This window comes from Aristolochia californica, unplaced genomic scaffold, assembly GCF_029961685.1.
Source record: "Aristolochia californica isolate CCGP_79_NKW_82.1479 unplaced genomic scaffold, dmAriCali1.0.hap1 SCAF_1, whole genome shotgun sequence".
In the NCBI taxonomy this organism is placed as follows: domain Eukaryota; kingdom Viridiplantae; phylum Streptophyta; class Magnoliopsida; order Piperales; family Aristolochiaceae; genus Aristolochia; species Aristolochia californica.
The window spans coordinates 1,218,973-1,241,190 of record NW_027181770.1 but is presented as its reverse complement, the minus strand read 5'-3'; the positions used below and the strand labels follow the sequence as shown (position 1 = coordinate 1,241,190).

Sequence of the window (22,218 nt, the reverse complement as noted above, 5' to 3'; positions counted from 1 at the left end):
CCTACATCCCACTTGAAGCTCCCAAAGCGCCTTGGCTTCTCTATAAAAACCGCGAGTGCAAGCACCCTCTGCGTCCCACTACGAAGACGCCAGGCGAATCACACAATGGAGGCAACTGCAACCGATCAGGGCCGACCTCAAAGCCAGTGCCAACTGACGATCGAAATCCCTTCTAGTCCCTCCACCAGTACTGAGTCTGAAATGCCCAAATCCTTCGGCTTCTTGACAAGGTTTCATGCGGGTTACTTCAGAATAAGCTTCTCCCTCTGCGGACAAGCTTTGCTGTGGAAGGCCCTGAACCAGCCAACGCAGGACAACCATGCCCTCCGCCTCATCTTCCGATTGCTACCCCAATCGGCTTTTATCCTTCTCTGGTCCGTCGCCTTGGCCTGTCTCGCCTCTCTTTCTCTTCTCTACCTTCTCAAATGCTTCCTCTATTTCCGTTTAGTCAAAGATGAGTTCTGTCACCACGTCGGAGTCAACTATCTCTTCGCCCCATGGATTTCGTGGCTTCTTCTTCTCCAGTCCTCCCCTTTCTTAGGACCTAAACACAGCTATTACCTAGTTCTCTGGTGGGTTTTCTCGATACCCATTCTGCTTCTGGATATTAAGATTTACGGCCAGTGGTTTACCAAGGGGAAGAGGTTTTTGTCCGCGGTTGCGAACCCGACTAGTCTACTGTCCGTGATCGGCAATCTTGTAGGAGCCCGGGCTGCTGCAGAGATGGGCTGGAAGGAGAGTGCTGTTTGCCTTTTTTCTCTAGGATTCGCCCACTATCTGGTTCTATTCGTGACGCTTTATCAGAGGTTTTCTGGGAGCGATCGGCTTCCTACGATGTTAAGGCCGGTTTTCTTCTTGTTTTTTGCAGCACCGAGCATGGCGAGCTTGGCGTGGGTCTCTATATCGGGGAACTTCGACCAGCCATCAAAGATGCTTTTCTTTCTCTCGCTCTTCCTCTTCGCTTCACTGGTAAACATACGACGACGATCAAATTGATTAGGTTCATGGCCGAGAGTTAAAAGCGAAAATGAATTTCTCTAACTAACCAAACAAAAAGAATCCTAGCCAAACAAAACAAATCTACAAAAGATAAGATACGATAAAGACACCCTTTTTCTGAAGGAAAAAAAAAAAAAGACCTTGAATCAGACGACACTGTCCCCACTGCAAAATGCATGCACAACTCTAACAGCTTCTCTCCTATGGAAACTACAAGAAAAAAAATGGGGTTTTTGTTGGAGAATGAAAGGACGTCTCGTATACCAAAGTTCAAAGCTTGATTACAGCAAATTTCTTCAAAATGATGTCATCTTTCATCTCTCTGGTGCTGAAAATTTTTAAACTGCTCCTTATAATGGATTTTATTTGTATATTCAAAGCAGGTTTCGAGGCCGAATCTGTTCAAGAAGGCGATGAAGAAGTTTCACGTTGCATGGTGGGCTTACTCGTTTCCGCTCTCAGTCTTGGCTCTGGCTTCTGTTCAGTACGCACAAGAAGTGAAAGGAGGCATTGCCCATGGACTAATGCTCATCTTGTCGGTACTCTCCGTTCTCGTCTCCTTCGTCTTGCTCGTTTTTACCATCATTAACACCAATCATCTGTTACAGAGCGATGATCCAGTTCTTTCTCCTTCAACGCCTCATTTACCAGTTGCGTCTAGTAAATGACTTCGTTGTCTCTCTGTCCTGTACAATCTATCTTTTTTGGCTTTCTGACCTAACTGTACGTGACATTTATCAGAGTTTTGTCTTCTCTTTTGTATGTCTATATCAGTTCTATACTGCACTTGGAAAACGAAGACAAGTTTTAATACAAGGATCTCTCCCGTCTCTTTAATCTATTCTTCTAAACATTATCAGAGTCTGTAAATCAATGCATAAGATAAGAATTTTCCAAGTGAGCGCAGACAAAGAATATCTTCTGTTTGCCGCTCTTTGAACTCGGGAGAATCCAAAGTCCATGCATATCTCAAATCGTCTCTTCGATTTTAAGGATGTTTCTTGATGGGCACATCGGAAATTTAATAATCCGAATCACTACTGTGTCAGACTTCCTCAACAGCATCAAAAGGATATAACAATTAGCAGAGTAGAGAGAGGTCTGACTTCCAGTTGTACCTCTTCTTTCGCCTGAAAGCGATGATTACCTAATGGAATCGGTTCATAAGTTTAATAATCAATATTCAGATTATTTTATGTTTCCGATTTGACTCGTGGAAAATGACACAGCAGATCGATTCCACCGTTGGTGTGTGAATGGGGGAACCAGACAACCGGAAGAATGTAACTCAAATGTATAAAAAATCCTTAAAAAAATATTAATCTTTCGCAATTTAATGTGGTTCGCTCGTGCCACGAACCTGCTGTGGCCTTGGTAAGATCTCTTTCCATTTCCCGAGCTTTTTGGATCCTCGCGAGCGTCTCTGGCTCGCCTCCGACACAAATGCGCGGTATGTCGTTTGATTTGAATTCCTACCGAAACCCGCTTACATCCCCTTTCACTCTTCTTTCCTACCTCTCCAGCTCGTCAATTCGCATTTCACCCAAAATGATTTCTTCTAAGGTGACCGAAATCTCACTCTCCTTTCTTTTCTCGTGCTGTTTCTTAGCTGTTCAAATTAGGTTGAAATACGACTATATCATAATTCGTTCGGTTTCCGATTCTGTGATTTACATAGGGGAAAGTGAAAGACAAAGATCTTCTTGTAGATCGAAATCCTGTCGCTAACAGTAAGACTTGTGTCACTTTTCGTTAACATTTTTTTTTTTTCTTTGGAAGTTTTTCACATCTGATTTCGAGAGGACAATAGAAGTCAGGAATTCTGAAGTGTACACGGAGAAGATTAGTGGGCGCTTTCGCAAGCCCTTGGACCTCGGTAATGGATAATTTGATCAGTGATTTTGTTTTTTTGGTTTGGCATGATATTCTATGTTTGGTTTTTCATACCTTATGCGGTCATTTTCCAGGACGATTCCATGGAAGCCTGCAATGCTCCCAAGGTATGTGAACTACCAAAATTTTCCTTTTATCTGCAATTTTTAAATTATATAGTGTGTTGAGCATCTTTATTTCTTCATTATATTTTTTCAATTGAAGGAAATTGGGGCAAGCGAATGTAGGCTTGGAGTGTAAGACAGCTAGCCAATGCGACCCGAAAAGGTTAACCGATTAAGTGGGACCAAGGACCCACACTTACACCCACCTCACCAAATGCAAACCAACCAAACCAAATGCAAACGAACTCACGGGGATTCGAACGCGGGATGGCGTGCCAAATGCAGAGTACCAAACCATCCGCACCCAACAGGTCATAACACAGATCACCAACATATTCCAACACTCCCCCGCAAACCAAACCCCCAGGTTAAACCCAGGACAAATTCCAAATACAAATGCAAATGCAAAGTCCCCGTGCCAAACATGCGAACGCGAACGCGAACGCGCGGGGATTCGAAGGCGGGACGGGCGAAACCTGCTCTGATACCATGTAAGTACCTAACCAATACAACCCGAAAAGACTAGTCGATTAAGGTGTGGAAAGTCAAATACTTAACATATATTCTAACATGGAGAACTCTGATTCAAAGGTTTATTTGACATCTGATATTCCCTTTTCCTTTTCAGAACCTTGTTTTCTTCTTCCTTTTAATGGGTACACTCACAACTCAACATATTATACTTTTTCTATGAATTTTGCTCTTATAGAGATATGGTGGAAAAAAGGGAAATGTGATGGACAAGACAAATGGCGCTGCAGGTTTGATGATACCGTTATAAACTTTTACTCATCGTTCACTTAGCATATTATTGTTTGTGTCTCTTAAATGTTTTTCTTTCTTCTCTTTTAGGTGTATCAAAAGACAGGAGTGGCAGAAAACCACTGGCTGATGTTAGCAATACTAGGATCACCTTCTCAAGGAGATCTATTGGGTTCCCTAGACCAATGTCACTGAAAAAGAAAATTTTCTTTAGTTTTTCGAAATGCCAAGTGGTCATATTTTACTTGTGATATTGATTTCATTATATTTTTGCACATCAATCATAATGGAGGCATGGTATAACAGAGAGAAGTGTACCGCAAGCTGCGTAAGTCAATGAATCAGTGTTGTCATAATAATGTCTTTATGTCAAATTATTGTGCTTTTTTTTCTTTGCCATTTTTCATTTAAAGTTTTTGTATGTATCTTGAATCATCCTTGTAGAAAGAGGCAGAGCAGCAGTTCCCTTAGATTCAGTTAGCACACTATTCTAGTTTCAATTATATGCTCCCAGTTTTGTTCCTATAACCTTTCGTTCAGACCCTAATTCAAGTATTTTTATTCATGTACATTGATAGGCTTCCAGTGAGAAAAAGTTCCATTGCCACCAGCACCATGACAAGGAAATCTTCTAAGGTTTCAAATACATTCTAGAGCCAAATTTAAAATTTTCAGTTTATAGGTCAATGTTGTCAGTAAGGAGTAGAAATGGTGAACACTGAACAGTTAACATTTTCTCTTCTTTTGTCTTATTTTAATCCAAACAATTGTCTCAAATGCATGATTATATTAATGTATTTTTGTCTCTTTTTGGGTCAGGGTGACAACGAGACTTGTATTCCTCAAAAAGATAATTTATCAAAGTAAAGGTGAATATTTCTATCTGCTCAGCTACTGACAAGCTTTAGCTCCCTGCACTTTACTCTTTATTCTCTATTTATTCTTATATGCCTTAAGTGCTAAGAAGCGGAATCATTTCAAAATATTAGGTACTGCAAAATTTCGAATTTATTGCAGTAATGAGAAGATTAATGATGGGTAACTTGTTGGTTTTTCTGTCAGTGTGTCAATGCCTACCTCTCTCAAGTTACCGTTAATGTAATGTATTCTCTGACCCCCAATTATGAGGAGCGCCAATATCAATAGTGAGTAAATTAGTTAGCGGTTCCGGCTTAGACGCTGATGAGGTCAAATTGTGACCGCAATGGTTATTTGTGAAGAAACTGTAAAATAAATAAGGAAGACGGGGGTTCGGGGTGTCAGCCCCGACGGGGGTCCAAGGGGGCTGCCGGTAGGCCCCGGCCCGACGGTATGCCCTTGTCACGATTGCATCACCCAAGTTAGAACTGGGGAAGCTTCATGAAGGTCAACTGGATTGCGTGCAACAGTCATTGCGTGAAGCAGCCATAGCATACAACAGTCATTGCGTGAAGCAGCCATAGCATACAACAGCCATTGAGTGCTGCAATGCTTATAAATAGAGGAGTTCTTCAGCAGCATGAATCATCCAGAATCTAACCTCTTCCTTGTTACTCTGTTTTGTTTTAGTTTCTTCTCTTGTATTTCTGTTCAGTCCAAAAGCCATTGAAGCTCTTCTAAGAGTGTGTGGTGGGACGAAACCTTCTTGTATTTATAATAAATCAGTGTTGGCTTTCTTCTTGATTGTTGTTTAGAAGTTCCTGGGTTGAACTTACTATGTTTTACATTTTCCTTTCATTTCTTTCCTTGTCATTTTGTATGCAAAAATATCGAGTATTTGGCTGCAAGAATGGGTAAAATATATAGTTTTTCCTTTGGTTGACAGCAAGGCTGAATGTTTACTTCCTTTGGCCACATGGTAAGTTCACTTTATTTCCGTTTCAGATCTTTAATTTTTATGTCCAAATCATCTTCCTGGTTTAGTAATGTTTTGAGGTGGTCTAGGTCTAGAATCATAGATTAATATGGTGTTCTACATTTGCAGCAAAACTGCAACCACTAAAGTTAGGAGGTCTAACCAGGCATTGGACAGCATTAAGGCTGTCCTGTTAATTTTTTAATTTCATTCCGCATTCATAGTTGAAGAGTGGGTGCCTATTGTGGTTCATTCTTAGACATTGCTAGCAGATGAGAGAAAATCATTATGAATTTGTTCTCATTTGCAGGCTGCTGGCTTAAATCCTGAAAAAAATGTTGGCAAAGTCTCTTCTAATGGTGAGAATATGCCTTTCTGATAATAAATTTCTACCTTTGGTAGTTTCTATAGAGTAGCTTCTTATAATTTGTTCATTGTCTTTTTATAAGTCTGTTTTTTTTTAAATAGAAAAAAACAGCAGTGAAAGTTGGGGTTTAGAGGAAAGTGTTGGTGGAAATCAACAGAAGAACCAAGAACAGTCTGAGCAGAAATCACTTGGTTGATGGCACCATATTGGGGTAAGTGAACTCTTGGGAACATTTATTATGTGCATGTGGAAAAATTATGTTAAGGTTGCTAGACGGGGACTAATGAGAGCAGTAAGCATCATCTTGGGTTGGCTGCATGACGTAGTATATAACTCTAATGCTGAAGAAATTGTTGAAAATTTGAGTATAAACTAAGTCATCCTAACCTATTGAAGGTTTATAAAAGTAGGAAGTAGAAAAGGAAAGAGGGAGAATGAAAAGACGGTAAAGTACTTTTTTAGGAAGGTTACTTTTTTTGGGAAGTACTATAATTTAGTACTTTCTATCAAACGAAAGTCTGCAAGTTTTTACTTTTATTACTTTCCTAGTTTGTAAGTCCCAATTAGGAAAGTGTTTGGTTAGTAATATCCTGTATTAGTAGTTAATTTAGGAAAGTCATAAAGTGTTCATTGTTTGGTAGCTTCTATTTAAGTTAATTGCTAATTTTTTTCCAGAAAGTGGTTTTGAATTTAGCTAGTCAGGATTTAACTGTAATTAGGAAATCTGCTTCAAGGAAATTCTACCAAAATGATGCAGTCTATTTTGGCAAAGTCATGGTAGTTTTAGAGTTTATAAATAGGGAGATACGCTGTAACTTTCATTCGTTTTTAGGATCAATACACATTTGGCTACGTGAGCACCATTATTTTCTCTTTCTTTTGCTAAAAATAATTTCTTAGTGAATTTTTCTCTTGTGCTAGCTTCTGTAAGTTACAAAACAAAACCTGAAAATTCAAGTTCTTCCCTTTGAACTTGAAAACCATGAATTTCCTAAAGTTGGGAAGATAGTGGTTGAGTATCCCATATACCAGCCTTACCTATCTGCCATTTTTTATCAGTTCTGTGGCATTACTCATGCCTTTAGTACCATTTTTTCTTGATATCATTGATCAGCTCCTGCTTAGTAGCTGCAGCTTGTTTTGACTTGGAAAAAAAGAAATGCAACTATCTTATTCTGTTTCATGTAAACTAGCTTGTGACTGATTAGCGATCTGACTAGCAGCACTTTTGGGAAACCTTGTTTACAGTGCAATATTATGCCTACTTAAAACAATGGATCACTTGTCTTTTTACAAACATTAGGGCTTCCAAGATTGTTTCTAGTTGTGAGTTTAATTGACAATTACAAGTCCTCTTTGCAACCCTTTTGTACATGAATGCCTTGGATTGAAGAAATCAAACTGGCAAAAGAGAAAGGTTGACGGGGTATGTAAAGGATCTTGTTCTTTAATCTGTTGAAAGGCTTGGTTAAGGCATCATAAAGTCCTGATAGGTGCAACTCAACTAATGTCATAAAAAAAGAACTCTTTAAGTTATTCTTATGGCTGATTTTTTAAGTCGAGAAAATTTGACAGTTGAGCAGTTTAACTATTCAAAGCTAACTTTGAAGTGGATAGTGTAGATAGTGGTCTTTGATGGTAGGAAAATAATTTCTTGGATCATATGGTGACAGTTGTTACGAGATATCCATCGTTCTAAGTAGGTGGTTAAGGATTCTCTAGAAGCTTCCTTTTTTGGAATATTGAGCCATTTATTTTTATAGGAATAGAGACTGTAAATGAGCTCTTACTCTATTTTGATTTGGCAATGCTTTCCTCTTCTAAGATTTAATGATTCTTTTCCTTGAATAGCAAAATTTTGGCATGTTACAGAGAAAGTTACATAGGCATGCTTCTTTAGGAGCCAAGGTGGAAATGTTCTTTTCATTGAACATCATTGTCAATGGTTGTCAGAGTTTTGTATTAATATCCACCTCCCTGTGTGCTACATTTGATAACAGGCATTCATTACCTGCTAAGAATGTCAAGACAGATGGGAATGCATCATCTAGACTGCCGGTGAGGCATCTCACTCAAGTATCAACCTTTCTTATTCAGCTGAGCTTTTTAAAATTTGAAACACAAAGAGGTGCCTGGTCACTAACATGAATGAGCTACAGATACGTGGAAAAGGATCTTTCCATACACAATGGGATAGAAGCAAGACGTTTACAATTTTTATGCATTTGTTGCAATGAAAACTATAGGAATGAAATAAGCTTGTTAGCTTTTATACAGGAGTTATTGGGTCTTGGGGAGAAAGATCATAGTTAGGCTGTTTTTGTGTACTTGATGAGCAATATTTTAATTTTAAGTGAAATACAGCGATAATGATTTTCATGTCTATGACCACCTAGTCCATGTGTTGTATTGTTTTGAAGTGATTTCATACTCTCTTTTGTCCAAAAGTTGTTAAATATTCTCAGCACTACTTGTAGCTGTTTTTGCTTTTTACATTCTTTTGTGCGTATGAATGTCACCCCCTTTTTTGTTGTAGAAATTTGTAACCTGGTTTTGATTTGTTGATTGAAGCACCTGATGATATTCTGTTTCAGTAGTCATTCTAGTGCCTTCTTTTCTTTTTTAGGTCTTCTAATTTGTTTAGGTCTAATTTTTTTAATGAATGTTCCTGAACGCAGGAAAAATTATCCATCAAAACTCCAAGTCTGGTGTTATTTTAAAGTTCAAGGCCACAATACACAATGAGAAGAAAACCATCGTCAATGGTTTTACTACTGTAAGTTCAACTATGAACGAGCAGAAGAAAGATGCAACCAAAATTTGTTTTGATGATGCAAGTGGTAACGTGTCTACAAATGTCTTTAAACCCAAAAATAGGCGTCGAAAATCCTACACTTCAATGCTAGTTGAAGGATCCAAGGTAAGAGGTTAAAATTGTTTTTGTCTTTTTATATAACCAAGTGATTGTGAAGATGATTTCAAACAGAGAGATCTCCCAAGCATTGATGACTCCAGGAATCATTTGCAAGTTGCTGAATACGTAAATGAGATTTATCAATATTATTGGACCATGGAGGTGATCCTTGCACTTCTTCTCTTCGTTGCTTTTATGTCCTTTTGTGAAATTTTATTTGTACAAGTAAAGGAATTGAAGAATATCTGTCCTCCAGGATGATGTTTCAGACAATTCAGTTTAGTTTTTTCTGGTCTTAGTCTTTATGTTATTACTAATGTAGCTTGAAATGATAGATAAATTATCCTTTGCCGGCAAACTATATGAACATCCCAGAAAGAAGTAACTTCTACCATGCGGGCTACCCTGATCAACTGGCTGATAGAAGTATGATGTTTTGCTTCCTAATGGTCTTCTCTTAATTATTGTTTTTTAGAATGTGCTGCTTTTGGTAAGATGAGATAATAAAATTAATTTACCTGGTGGTATTGTTTCCCTTGTAGGTACATCTGAAGTTTGAATTGATGGAAGAAACATTGTTTCTAATGGTAGAACTGCTGAACAGGTTTCTCTCCGAGTTTGCAATAAAAAAAAGATGAAACGCAGCTGGTCGGTATCACTGCTCTTTTATTAGCCTCCAAGTATGAAGACTATCGGCATCCAAAGGTTCATAAAAAAATTTAAAAAGTGTTGATCTTGACTACTCATCTCACTTTAGTATTGCTTGCATCTTTGTCGCAGATAAGCGATTTGATTAGTATCTCATTCGACTTGTACACCAGAGACCAAGTGCTTGCAATGGTGTGCCTTCTAATCGCTCGCTTTGTTTATTTTTCTTCCGGCGAGACACCTCTGGTGGAATAATAACCAGCCATTTTCTTCAGGAGAAGCTCATGCTTACGAAATTAAAGTTTCGTCTGAATTTTCCAACCCCATATGTTTTCATGCTACGGTTTTTGAAGGCTGGCCAGTCAGATAAAAAGGTTCTATCTTAGCGATCTTCCATTCATTTCTATACCCATTTGTTACAAACTATTAGTTACTAAAGATGTTCTTGCATTTGTTACCAGCTCCAACATCTGGCATTTTACCTGATTGAGCTGTGCTTGGTGCAATCTGAGGCTCTGAAATTCAAGGCATCCCTGCTATGTGCTTCGGCGATTAGAACCGACTCCAACATGGACAGAATTGCTTATCAAACATAACCCATTATGAAGAATCCCAGCTGAAGTATATCTATATGTCAGTTACTATCGTTAGCATTTTGAAGATTGCTCATGAATCAACCGCTGATTGTGTTCATGACTACTGATCGATATGCAAGCCTTGTGCTGATCAGATCTTGGGTTTCCAGAGAACTGCCAGTAAAGGCCCATTAAAAGTCACCTACGCAAAGTACCTCGTGCCTTAACGTGATGGAGTAGCAAAGATAAAGAGGCCTTCGGTATCCTTCCTCTTTGATCCTTCTTTTAGGCTGCTGCCTGTGAGCTACAGATAAAAAACCCCAATCTCTCTGGTCTTGGTTTTTATATTCCAATTTCTCCCACATTATGTAGTTTGAAAAATGTAGCGTTACCCTAATCCTGCACACGTACGATTAGAGATTGCGGCACACGTACGGACGAGATTATCTCTGGATAGTTCTAGATCGATTATGGGTACAGTGTCCGAGTCGTCTAGTACTTTCCAGTACCATCGTCCACTTTCCAGACTAGTGCCGAATCATCTTCCTCCTCGAAATAACCTCTCCGCAGCTGTCCTCTGCGTGAATTATTTTCAGAGCAGCGCATTCGAAAGTTTGATCGATGAAGTCGTTTTCGTGAAAGGTACTCAATTCACGACTATTTTTTTTTTCTTCTTCTGCAATTCTTAATCTCTTGCCTAGTTCTGTTTAGATACAATCGAAGGCCACTATTAGTTTTGTGCGTAGAAAGGAGCCATGAATCCGGATAAGTTTACCCACAAGACGAACGAGGCTCTTGCCGGAGCCCATGAGCTTGCCATGAATGCCGGGCACGTTCAGTTTACCCCCGTCCACATTGCTTCCGCTTTGATTGCCGACCCCAAAGGCATCCTGCGCCAAGCAATTGCCAGTGCCGGCGGCGGTGATGAGGCTGCCAATTCATTCGAGCGAGTTCTCAAACAAGCAATGAAGAAAATCCCCTCCCAGCATCCTCCCCCGGATGAAATTCCTGCTAGCACTTCTCTCATTAAGGTTATACGCCGCGCTCAGTCATCCCAAAAATCCCGTGGAGACACTCATCTGGCTGTCGATCAGCTGATTCTCGGTCTCTTGGAAGACGCTCAGATTGGTGACCTTTTGAAAGAAGCTGGTGTGACCACGGCCAGAGTTAAGTCGGAAGTGGAGAAGCTGCGCGGGAAGGAAGGGAAGAAGGTCGAGAGTGCTTCAGGCGATACCAACTTCCAAGCATTGAAGACTTATGGTCGGGATCTCGTTGAGCAAGCCGGGAAGCTTGATCCTGTGATTGGGCGTGATGAGGAAATCAGAAGGGTTATCAGGATTCTTTCGAGAAGAACAAAGAACAATCCAGTTCTCATCGGGGAGCCAGGCGTGGGGAAAACCGCTGTTGTAGAGGGGCTCGCTCAGAGGATAGTCCGCGGTGATGTCCCGAGTAACTTACTGGATGTGAGATTGATCGCGCTGGATATGGGTGCCCTGGTTGCGGGAGCAAAGTACAGGGGAGAGTTTGAAGAAAGGCTTAAAACAGTATTAAAAGAAGTCGAAGAAGCTGAAGGGAAGGTAATTCTATTCATAGATGAGATACATCTCGTTCTTGGGGCAGGTAAAATACAAGTAACCTCTATCGTGTTTAATGCTATTTGTTGATTGATTTTACTGTCACTTCCTGAGTTGTAATATTTGCTGTCTTTTTAAGTTTAGGTCGGACGGAGGGGTCAATGGACGCGGCAAATCTGTTCAAACCAATGCTGGCGAGGGGCCAGCTTCGATGCATCGGAGCCACCACTCTGGAGGAGTACAGGAAATACGTTGAGAAGGATGCTGCATTCGAACGTAGGTTCCAACAGGTTTATGTGGCGGAGCCTAGTGTTTCAGACACAATTAGTATCCTTCGTGGTCTTAAAGAGAGATATGAGGGTCATCATGGTGTTCGAATTCAGGATCGTGCTCTGGTAGTCGCCGCCCAGCTTTCGAGCAGATACATTACTGGTATGGTCGCGACTTCTTACTTGACATTCTTAGATTCAACCTTTTTTTTTAAAATAAAATAAAATGTAAATGTGGTTTTATTTTGATCTCCTTGGAAGGAATTTGATTGTTCAATTGTTATTTGTTGTTCCTGAAGGGCGGCACCTACCCGATAAGGCTATTGATCTGGTCGATGAAGCTTGTGCTAATGTGAGAGTGCAGCTCGATAGCCAGCCTGAAGAGATTGATAACCTTGAAAGAAAGAGAATTCAGTTGGAGGTTGAGATGCACGCACTAGAGAAGGAGAAGGATAAAGCTAGTAAAGCTCGGCTAGTAGAGGTGAGTACTCTGAGCGTAGTGACTTTTAAACTCTAATGTCTGTTAGGGAGTTGTGGACTTTCAGGTGAAAATGAATTACCTACTTGAAGTATTTTTATTTTTATTTTTTTTAGTGTTGTTTGTGTTAGTATATATTAAAAGGATAATAAGTTTATTAATAAAATATTCTAATAGATTTAATTTTACAAGATTGTAAAAAATGAATTATTCAAATATTTAATCAAATTGCTATTTTTTATATCTAAATTCTCTCTCTTAAAATATTAATTAAACATAATATTAAAAAAACATAATTTTATGTAAATAAAAAAGAGGGTATTTTATTATAAAAAATTAATTTTATAAATAGTTTTATTTTACTAAACTAAATTATATTTTAACTTGTTTTAAATTAATAAATAAATTAATATTATTTATTTAGTTAAATATATAAAAATAAAATGATTAAACAAATCCCTGCCTTTATAATATCCAAATGTTAATCAAATTATTATTTTTATAATATCTAAATACTCTTTCTCTTATAATGGTCATCAAATATAATATTAAAAATAAAGAATTTATATATATAAAAGGAACTTTTATTATATAAAATTACTTTAATAGATTTAAATTGATTTTAACTAAACTAAAATATATTTTTACTTGTTTTAAATTAATAAATAAAAGTTAATTAATTAAATATAAATATTTAAAAATAAAATGATTAAATAAATACTCACTCTTAAATTAGAAATAAAATATAATATTAAAATCATGAATTTATATATATAAAAAGGAGTTTATTTTATTTTATAAAATTACTCTGATTGATTTAATTTTTATAAGATAAATTTATTTAAAAATTAAGATTTTAAAATTTATTAAATGTATAAAATAAAATACTTAAGCAAATATTTAATTTTGTAATATCCAAATGCAAGAGTGATAAGGCTGAATGAGCTGAACAAGAGTGAGTGATCGCGGGAGTGAAAGTGAATTCATTAGCCTTTGGGAGTGATTTCACTGTTACTCGTTTTTCTTAAGAATGAGTGAAAGTGAATTATCTAGGTAATTCACTTTAACTAGCCATTTACAAGGTTATTTTCGATAGTGAAAATACTTTCACTTTCAGGGCCAGGGAGTTGGCTAACTTGTAATACATCTTCAGGTTCGCAAGGAATTGGATGACTTGAGAGACAAGTTGCAACCGCTGTTAATGAAGTATAGGAAGGAAAAGGAGAGGGTGGATGAGATTCGAAGGCTAAAACAGAGGAAGGAAGAACTTATGTTCAGCTTGCAAGAGGCAGAACGAAGAATGGATTTGGCCCGAGTTGCCGATATAAAATATGGAGCACTTCAGGAGATAGATATTGCTATAGCAAAGCTTGAAGGGGATACAGATGAGAATTTGATGCTGACGGAAACAGTGGGACCTGATCAGATTGCAGAGGTATGGTCTATGGTTGCATTGTGGCATTATCCACAATACATCAGTGTGTTTTAATTGTTCCATGGTGCCCATGGATATGCTTTTAACTTTTGCCTACAGGTTGTTAGCCGCTGGACGGGTATCCCAGTAACCAGGCTCGGCCAAAACGAGAAAGAGAGATTAATTGGCCTTGCGGAGAGACTGCATAACAGGGTAGTGGGTCAGGACCAAGCAGTTGATGCAGTTGCAGAGGCTGTGTTGAGATCACGAGCTGGGTTAGGCCGGCCTCAACAGCCGATGGGGTCGTTCCTCTTTTTGGGACCGACTGGTGTTGGCAAAACAGAGCTGGCGAAAGCGCTCGCCGAGCAACTATTTGATGATGAGAAGTTGTTGATACGGATTGATATGTCTGAGTACATGGAACAACACTCTGTTGCGCGACTCATTGGTGCGCCTCCTGGGTAAGTAACTCCTTCAAATGCAGGTTATGTGGTGCTGTTGTTGTTTTTGTTGGGTCATTGGCTCACCATTTGTGCTTGTGCAGGTATGTGGGTCACGAAGAAGGTGGCCAGTTGACAGAGGCTGTGAGGAGGCGGCCCTACAGCATTGTTCTGTTTGACGAAGTGGAGAAGGCCCATGTCTCGGTCTTCAACACCCTTCTTCAAGTTCTGGATGATGGTAGATTGACTGACGGACAAGGGAGGACAGTGGATTTCACCAATACTGTAATTATCATGACTTCTAACCTGGGAGCTGAGTATCTTCTTGCTGGACTCAGTGGGAAGTCCTCTTTGCAGAGTGCTCAGGATAGAGTGATGCAAGAGGTATGTACCGTGGACTCTTGAAGGATGATTATAGATTAGTTACATGGAGGAGTCCTGTTCATTTAGACGTGGTGTTATAGATTGGTTTCATGGAGGAGTCTCGTTCATTTTGACTTTTATAAAGAACTTGATACTGAAATTCTTCTTTCTCCGGGGCATCTTCTATTTTCTTCAACAGGTGAGGAAGCATTTCAGGCCTGAGTTACTGAATCGTCTGGATGAGATAGTGGTCTTCGATCCTTTGTCTCATGACCAACTAAGGCGGATTGCAAGACTTCAGATGAAAGATGTGGCCGCTAGACTGGCGGAAAGGGGGGTGGCTTTGGCCGTCTCTGATGCTGCTTTGGACATTGTACTGGAAGAGGCCTACGATCCGGTAAGTACACGAAAATCTCTTGAATCCTCCATACGTTGAAAAGTTAATTAATGTGATATTGTGCTGAAGTCGGTGATTTTCTTCCGTCTTTGACAGGTCTACGGTGCGAGACCTATAAGGAGATGGTTGGAAAAGAAGGTGGTGACCCAGCTGTCGAAAATGCTACTCAAGGGAGAGATTGATGAGAACTGTACTGTTTATATTGATGCCGCCCCGGGTAAGCAGGAGTTAAGTTACAGGGTAGAGAGGAATGGAGGACTGGTGAATTCTGCCACTGGGCAGAAGTCAGATATTTTGATTCAGATCCCGAACGGGCCAAGAGCTGATGCTGCAGCTCAGGTGGTGAAGAAAATGAAGATCGGGACAGACGAGGATGAAGAAGAAATGGAAGAGTAGAGCAATGGAGTTTCTTCCAAGGGGACCAAGGAACCCAATTACTCTAGGTGATGTGTTGTTTTGTAGATACAGGGTAAATCTCCTTCTAATGCAAAATGTGTGCTTTGTCCTTGAACCTCTGTATGTTTTTGTTTGGGTTGGACATGCTTTCTTCGTCAAGAGTTTCATTAATAAAAATGTTTATGTAGTTTGGTTTATGTTCAGGTTTTCGCTATAATTCCAGAAACTTGTGTAGTTCAGGCATTATTGCAGGCACAAGAACCAAATCATGGAGACCTTATTTTTTCCTATGCAGCACATCAAAGCACATTAGTTAACATAACCTTTGAAAAGGTCCTGTGAAAACAATGCTTGAAGTGCTGTAGGGATTAAAGAAACATCCTTCCAACTATTTGACATCAGTAGAGGCAAAAATTGCAAAAGCATCGAGCTTGGGTCCTACATGTTCTTCTTCCCAGCAGAATGCGACATGTTCCAGTCAATGGACTGCAACTGACTCCGAAGGATTTGGTTATCTTCCAGTAAGCGGTCATACTCGAGAAGGAACCCATCTGACTGCTTCTTCAAAGCCATGGCACTAGCTTCAGCACCTTTAATCCCCTTATCCTTCATCTCAATTTCTGATTCAAGTTGCTTAATCTTTTCCTTCAGAGCTGAAACTTCATCCTCAAATGCTTTGTCCTGTTTCTCTGAAGAGTTTTCCATTACCTTGTTGATCTTCAACCTCAAACTGGTATTTTCTTCCTCCAATTCTTTTAACTCATCTGATCCTCTATTGTTTTCCTCTTTCTTGGCAGCCTCTGCATTCTTTCGAAGAGCACGGAGTTCTCTGAGGTAATGGTGAGCTCGATCAATTATTAATGCAAGCAACAGTACAAAGCCTGGTCCATTATCCTAGATCAGTCCACAATAACAGATACAAAACAACAGCTGAAAGAAAGGTTAACCGAACCGAAGCATTATTAAAATCAGTAAATCAACAGTGGAAACTGAATTAAAATTTAACAACATCATTTAACCTTAAACAACAGGATATAAAGACAAAAAGAAAAACATTATCCCACTTTATTCTACAGAGCCCTTACAAATGTACCAACCACATCACCATGAAGGCCATGACAAACAAAAGGTCCAATTGACCTACAACAAAGATACAAATATTTATAATGATAGTCCTATGCCCCTAGTAATAATAACTGTATGTAAGATTGAAACAGATGGTATGAATGAACCAAATCTTAAGAATGATCAAGATCATCTTTGCAAGCAAACCTTTTCTTTACTATGTGCCTTTTGTGTCCACTTCACCTATAAAGAATAGCAGTTCTAATGCAGCAGTAAAATCGACTTCATTCTTCTTTACCTGTTAACTTCTTTTGTACTTCATACTAAGCAAAGACAATTGAACAAGAATGGTTCCCCCCAGCTAATTTTTCACCAATTAGACCGACTTTGGTTATACTTTCATGAATGAAGACACCATTCCAAGTACCATATTAGGCAACAACTTCGAATTTGTGAAGCTCATGTTGGACATATATCCAAAACATTCTGAGACCCAAATTCTTGGAGAAGTGGTCAAGTAAGGGGAAACAAACACCTCTATATCTTCAGTCCTTGATGTGATTCCCAATCACCCCAAGGTATAGTTTAGATAAATCAGGAGGACGTACTAGCTAGGGACAGCAGTAGTAACCTTTTCACTCATTAGCCTTGACATCAGCATTAAGTTTTCAAGTAAACTTTCAGGGAGAATAACTCAGATCCTCTCTTCATTAAATATAGTCTTCCAAATATCAAGATACTCCCTACCCGCCCTCAAGTTTTGTGAAGAACATCGCACCCCAAAAGAAAAGTCTTCAAGAACGCATCTTTAAGGGAATTCACTACAACTGTGACAAAGAAGAGAAGCTCATATGTTCAGGCCTTACATCGCGACAGTCTTTTATAAACCCATGACAATTCAAGTCAATGTTTTTCCTTCATATAGAACAGGACATAATCTACTGGGAAATTAACCTTGTTACATCAAATACTTTTGCTGACAGAATGATCAAATATGGTCAGCAGTTAAAAACATAAAATTCATCAAGGTCTCATTGTCCGATCGAAATAATTGCAACCCGGATGCGTCGTCGCAAAATCTTAACAGTTCCAACCAATTCAGGGTATAAATAAATTATGGGAAGGAAAGGTGAGAAGTAAGACGCACCCATGAAAGACACTTCGAGAAGGTTTCTTCCCAAGAGGACCTCATCAGTGGGAGTGAGGCTTCCGACATCAAAAGCGCGCTTCTGGATCTCGGCGATGCTGTAAATGCTAGAGCACATAACTATGAAAACGGTGGCAGCGATGGTCTTGACAATGATGGGGCCTCTTCCGCGCTTGACCCGATCCAACCCCATTAGACCAAATTTCTTAAAGGGGTTTTTGAGGAAAAGAAGCATGATCAAGGCCGTCTCGGCTACCAACACGTAAAAGAGCAATTGAATCATCTTCGTAGGTGAACACAGAAAACCTGTGAAGGTAGGGAGGACGGAGCAAAGGGAGGCTGTCGAATCTAAATATCCCAAAATGAGTTAGTAAACAGATAGGTGAGAGAATTTAAGGAGACGGGCCCACTAGGAACTCGGGTTTGGAATTTGGATGATTTCGTCGGTAATTGCGAGAGAGGCCATAGGAACTCGGAAGAGAAGACCGACCACTACACCAGAGAAGGGACCCGGAAGGCGATCCTCAGAAAATAATAAACACGAAGAAGAAGAAGTCTGGCCAGTGGGTGGTTCCGATCGGATGCTTTCCTTCGGAGTTTGGAACCTGGGCCCCAACACGTTTTCAGTTCCTCTCAAAACGCCATGTTCAAGGTGTTGTGGGCCGTAACGGTTCAATGGAAAGCCCAATTTCGATTACTCCCTAACAGAAACAGTGGACTCGATGTTAAAACGCCCATGTCCCTTTTTCATGGGTGATTCTGATTTTGGACACAGTGACCTGATCAGACTCTGAAGAAGCAGCCATTAAAAGGCCAAAAGGAGGTAGCTTTCGGGTCCAACTGAGCAAACAGTAAAGGAGGAATCGAGAATCTCTCACAGCACAGATTACCAATTGCTCTAATAATTATGTAAAGAATATTGAGGTCCTTGCCTTGAATTTCAAGGCTCCCAGGCCTTTACAGCCCGACATCGCCTGAACTCTGTACAAGGAAAGAACAATACTTTGTTATAAGAACAAACAACATATGCCCTTAATCACATCGTATCGTCGTCCCACGCTAGCCTGCAGGCTTCGTCACCGCCTTCTTTGAATCCCTTCTTAACCCCCACAAAGTTCTAGTTCTCGACAAGGAAGACCAACTTCTCTGTTTCTATAAGATGGCAAATGAGCAGATGAAGCCCCTGGCAGGCGGTCTTCTCTTTCTCAATCTCTGTATGTACGTAATCGTTGCGGCCATTGGAGGATGGGCTCTCAATCACGCTGTCAACCATGGTTTCATCATTGGTATCTCATCTTCCTCTCCAAATTATTTGTCATTCTTATTTTGGTTTTCTATCTTCCGACTGTACTGGAAATGCAGGTCCTCAGCTTCAGCTTCCAGCTCATTTCTCCCCCATCTACTTCTCCATGGGGAATGCAGCCACTGGCTTCTTTGTGACGTTCGCGTTGATTGCCTCAGTTGTTGGAGCTGCGTCAGCCATTGCTGGTGCTAACCACGTCCGCTCGTGGAATTCCGACAGCCTGCCGTCTGCTGCTTCCTCGGCTACTATTGCATGGACTCTTACTGTCCTTGCCATGGGGTAATGCTAGCTCCTGGCTTTCATTAGATTAATTCATGTACCCGGCCGCGAAATAGCTTTGAATTTTGGTTTTGATACGGCTTCCTTCTCTTATTTGTTCCGGCATGCAGTTTGGCCTGCAAGGAGATTGAGCTCCGAAACCGGAACGCTTGTTTGGTAAGAGTCACGGTCGCCTTTCTTCAGTGTGACAGTACACTCACTAGATTTTCTGCAACCAACCAATTTTCTTTTCCCCTTTAAATCATTATGAGTGTGTTTTGCAGAGAACTATGGAGGCGTTCATGATCATCCTCTCCGCAACACAATTGATCTATATTTTCGCAATTCACGGGGCAGCAAGAACAAGGAGATGAAATCTTAGGAAGTAGAGTTTGCAGGGTGCCGTACGTCTTATATCGATTGTTTCATTCATGTTTGCTTCTCTTGATCGTCGTGCCAGTCATCTCCGATCAACTGGATTGTGTGATTATATCAAGATTGGTTGTAATAAATACAGGTTTTGCATGATTTGTATACAGAGTGTTGTTCGATTATTTTCCTTTTTTTCCCCAAATTGAACTTCAAGTAAATGTGTCTTCCTTAGTCCTCAATATTGTATGAAGAACCCAAAGTTTTCAGGGCGTCGTCTATAAAATAGCTGATATGCTTCCTCTGTGACGGAGAAGCAAGATAATTCTTCAGGTCAAGAAGCTTTCATCTCTACCATGGATACCACTTAATACACGACCAAAAATGATTATAGACAATTTACAGGTATGCCATAGAGATACAAAATATTTCTCGAAAGAGAGACTACAATGAAGTGATTAATTTGGATATGATTTTAGATTTGCTACCCTTTCAAGTTTTTTATCCTCGTGTAGAGGGTGAAAAAGAGGAGAGGAAGAAAGAAGAAGAGAGAAACAGAGGGACGACTAGAGAGAGATGGAGCTTGAAAGAATTTGGGAGAAGAGAGAAAAGTTAGGGACGGAATTGAGAGTAGAGGGGAGACTTGAATGATCTATCCCTTATCTTGATGAACTTCTATTTATAGTTTATGGAAGAAGGTTACAATAACTACAATGCCCTTAGGGATACAAATTTTCAAAAGAAAAAGACATAAGTAGACATACATAATCTTACATAATTACACCCTTATGTCATTCTTATGAGAAGAGCATTTAATTACCCTTTGTGCCACCTCCTTGACATGGGCACTTGTGCCACTTGAGGTGTCTTCCAACACTCCCCCTCAACATGGCGGGGAGAAAACATCGTAGATACCCATTTTTTCACATTTAGTGGTAAAAATCTTGAATGTGACTGGTTTTGTAAGAATGTCTGCCACATGGCCTTGTGATGAGACATGACTGAGAGATAAAATACCAGCCTGAAATTTCTCTCGTATAAAATGAGCCTTCCTCAATGTGTTTTGTCCTCTCGTGGAAACTAGGATTTGAAGTGATATGAATGGTCACATGGTTACCATAATATAATTCCATATAAACTCACTTATTGGATCCCAATTTATTAAGAAGGGATTTGATCCATAGGAGTTCATTGACTGTGTGGGTCATAGCTTTGTATTTTGCTTCTGCAATGGACCTTGCAACCACATTCTGCTTTTTGCTTCTCTATGTAACCAGGTTATCTCCAACTGAGGTACAATACCCTGAAGTAGACTTCTTGTCATCAAGTGATCCAACCCAATCTGCATATGAGAAACCTTCTATGTTGTAATGGCCATGATTCTTATAGAGAAGTTCTTTTTCCAGAGCTTCTTTTAAATATCTTAGTGTCATCTCCATGGCTTGCCAATGGGTAAGTTGTGGTTTGTGCATATACTAACTCACCACACTCACTGCATATGATATATCTGGTTTGGTCACTATGAGGTAGATAAGCTTTTCCACAAGCCTATGATATTTACTTATATAAACATTTTCTTTAGAGCTTGTACATAGCTTTATATTAGTATCCATAGGAGTATCTGTAGATGGACTCTACATCATCCATGTGTCCTCTAATAGATCCAAGACATATTTTTTCTGAGATAATATAATCCCATGCTTTGACTAGAATACCTCAATTCTCAAAAAAATATTATAAAAGTCTAAGATCTTTTGTTTTAAATTCTTGGCATATCTTTTCTTTGACTTCTTTTATGTTGTTTGTATCACTGCTAGTTAAAATGATATCATCCACATAAACTGCTAGTAATATTTTTTCCTTTAAAGTATTCTTGATAAAGATAAAATGATCTACTCAACACCAGCTGAATCCAAACTATAACATTGTTTGGTTAATTTTTCAAACAAAGCCCAATGATACTGTTTAAACCCATATAGGAACTTTCTCAATTTGCATATAGACTCCCCCTCAACCACAAAACCATGGGGTTGATGTGTATATAGCTCCTCTTTTATGTTCCCATTCAGAATGCTTTTTGACATTACCAAGTTTAATTTAGTCATTGGAGAAATTTTTTTCCTAATAATCCACTTCATAACAATAAGTGTATCCCTTGGCAATGAGTCGAGCTTTGAGGCGAGCAACAAAACCATCTGGATTGTGTTTGATAGTAAAAACCCATTTACGACCCACAAGTTTCTTGCCTGGAAGAAGAGGAACAAGGACCTAAGTCTAATTTTCATATAATACATGGCAGTCTTCCATCTTGGACATTTCAAAGTCTCTTGATAGGACTATGGAACAAAAATGAAAGAAATAGATTGAAGAAATTAACAACATGAAGAAGACAATCGATGGTGAGAAACAAAGTTTGGAATTGGATGAGAAGCAGAGGGCCTAGTGCAAGTTCGAGGCTCATTCCGTATAGTTGTGGACCGAGTATCAAATTGTGGGCAAAATACAACAAGGGAAGATGGACTTATGTTGAAGGGATCTATAAACTCCACGTGTGTGGTGTTGGTCGAGTCTTCAAGGGGGCTAAAGTAGAACCACATCAAGTGGCACAATGGGCCTCGAGCTGCAAGAACTGATGAAAGACCTGGGGGT

The 22,218-nt window shown here is 39.5% G+C and overlaps 4 protein-coding genes and 1 pseudogene across 4 annotated transcripts; 4 read left to right on the top strand and 1 right to left on the bottom strand.

Annotated features, from left to right (window-relative positions):
- Positions 1-105: 105 nt before the first annotated feature.
- LOC137961553 (S-type anion channel SLAH4-like) lies at positions 106-6,155 on the top strand. The gene is made up of 7 exons (XM_068808403.1): positions 106-969; positions 1,383-1,619; positions 2,967-2,999; positions 3,706-3,757; positions 3,849-3,889; positions 5,903-5,951; positions 6,061-6,155. The coding sequence occupies exons 1-7, from the start codon at positions 106-108 to the stop codon at positions 6,153-6,155; spliced, it is 1,371 nt and encodes a 456-aa protein (XP_068664504.1).
- On the top strand, positions 2,487-10,477 carry LOC137961527 (putative cyclin-B3-1; annotated as a pseudogene).
- A 167-nt stretch (positions 10,478-10,644) lies between these two features.
- Positions 10,645-15,624, top strand: LOC137961910 (chaperone protein ClpB1). The gene is made up of 9 exons (XM_068808578.1): positions 10,645-10,738; positions 10,808-11,716; positions 11,815-12,102; positions 12,239-12,420; positions 13,571-13,852; positions 13,952-14,292; positions 14,376-14,655; positions 14,834-15,031; positions 15,128-15,624. The coding sequence occupies exons 2-9, from the start codon at positions 10,852-10,854 to the stop codon at positions 15,425-15,427; spliced, it is 2,736 nt and encodes a 911-aa protein (XP_068664679.1). The 5' UTR covers positions 10,645-10,738; positions 10,808-10,851; the 3' UTR covers positions 15,428-15,624.
- Positions 15,625-15,678: 54 nt separating this feature from the next.
- LOC137961984 (uncharacterized) lies at positions 15,679-18,202 on the bottom strand. Its single transcript, XM_068808698.1, has 2 exons — positions 17,640-18,202; positions 15,679-16,308 (listed from the first exon to the last, which is right to left on the bottom strand). Exons 1-2 carry the CDS (start codon positions 17,920-17,922, stop codon positions 15,866-15,868), a joined length of 726 nt encoding a protein of 241 aa, XP_068664799.1. The 5' UTR covers positions 17,923-18,202; the 3' UTR covers positions 15,679-15,865.
- A 498-nt stretch (positions 18,203-18,700) lies between these two features.
- LOC137959332 (membrane protein PM19L-like) lies at positions 18,701-19,838 on the top strand. Its single transcript, XM_068806738.1, has 4 exons — positions 18,701-18,925; positions 19,002-19,221; positions 19,332-19,377; positions 19,485-19,838. The coding sequence occupies exons 1-4, from the start codon at positions 18,799-18,801 to the stop codon at positions 19,572-19,574; spliced, it is 483 nt and encodes a 160-aa protein (XP_068662839.1). The 5' UTR covers positions 18,701-18,798; the 3' UTR covers positions 19,575-19,838.
- The last annotated feature ends 2,380 nt before the right edge of the window (positions 19,839-22,218 follow it).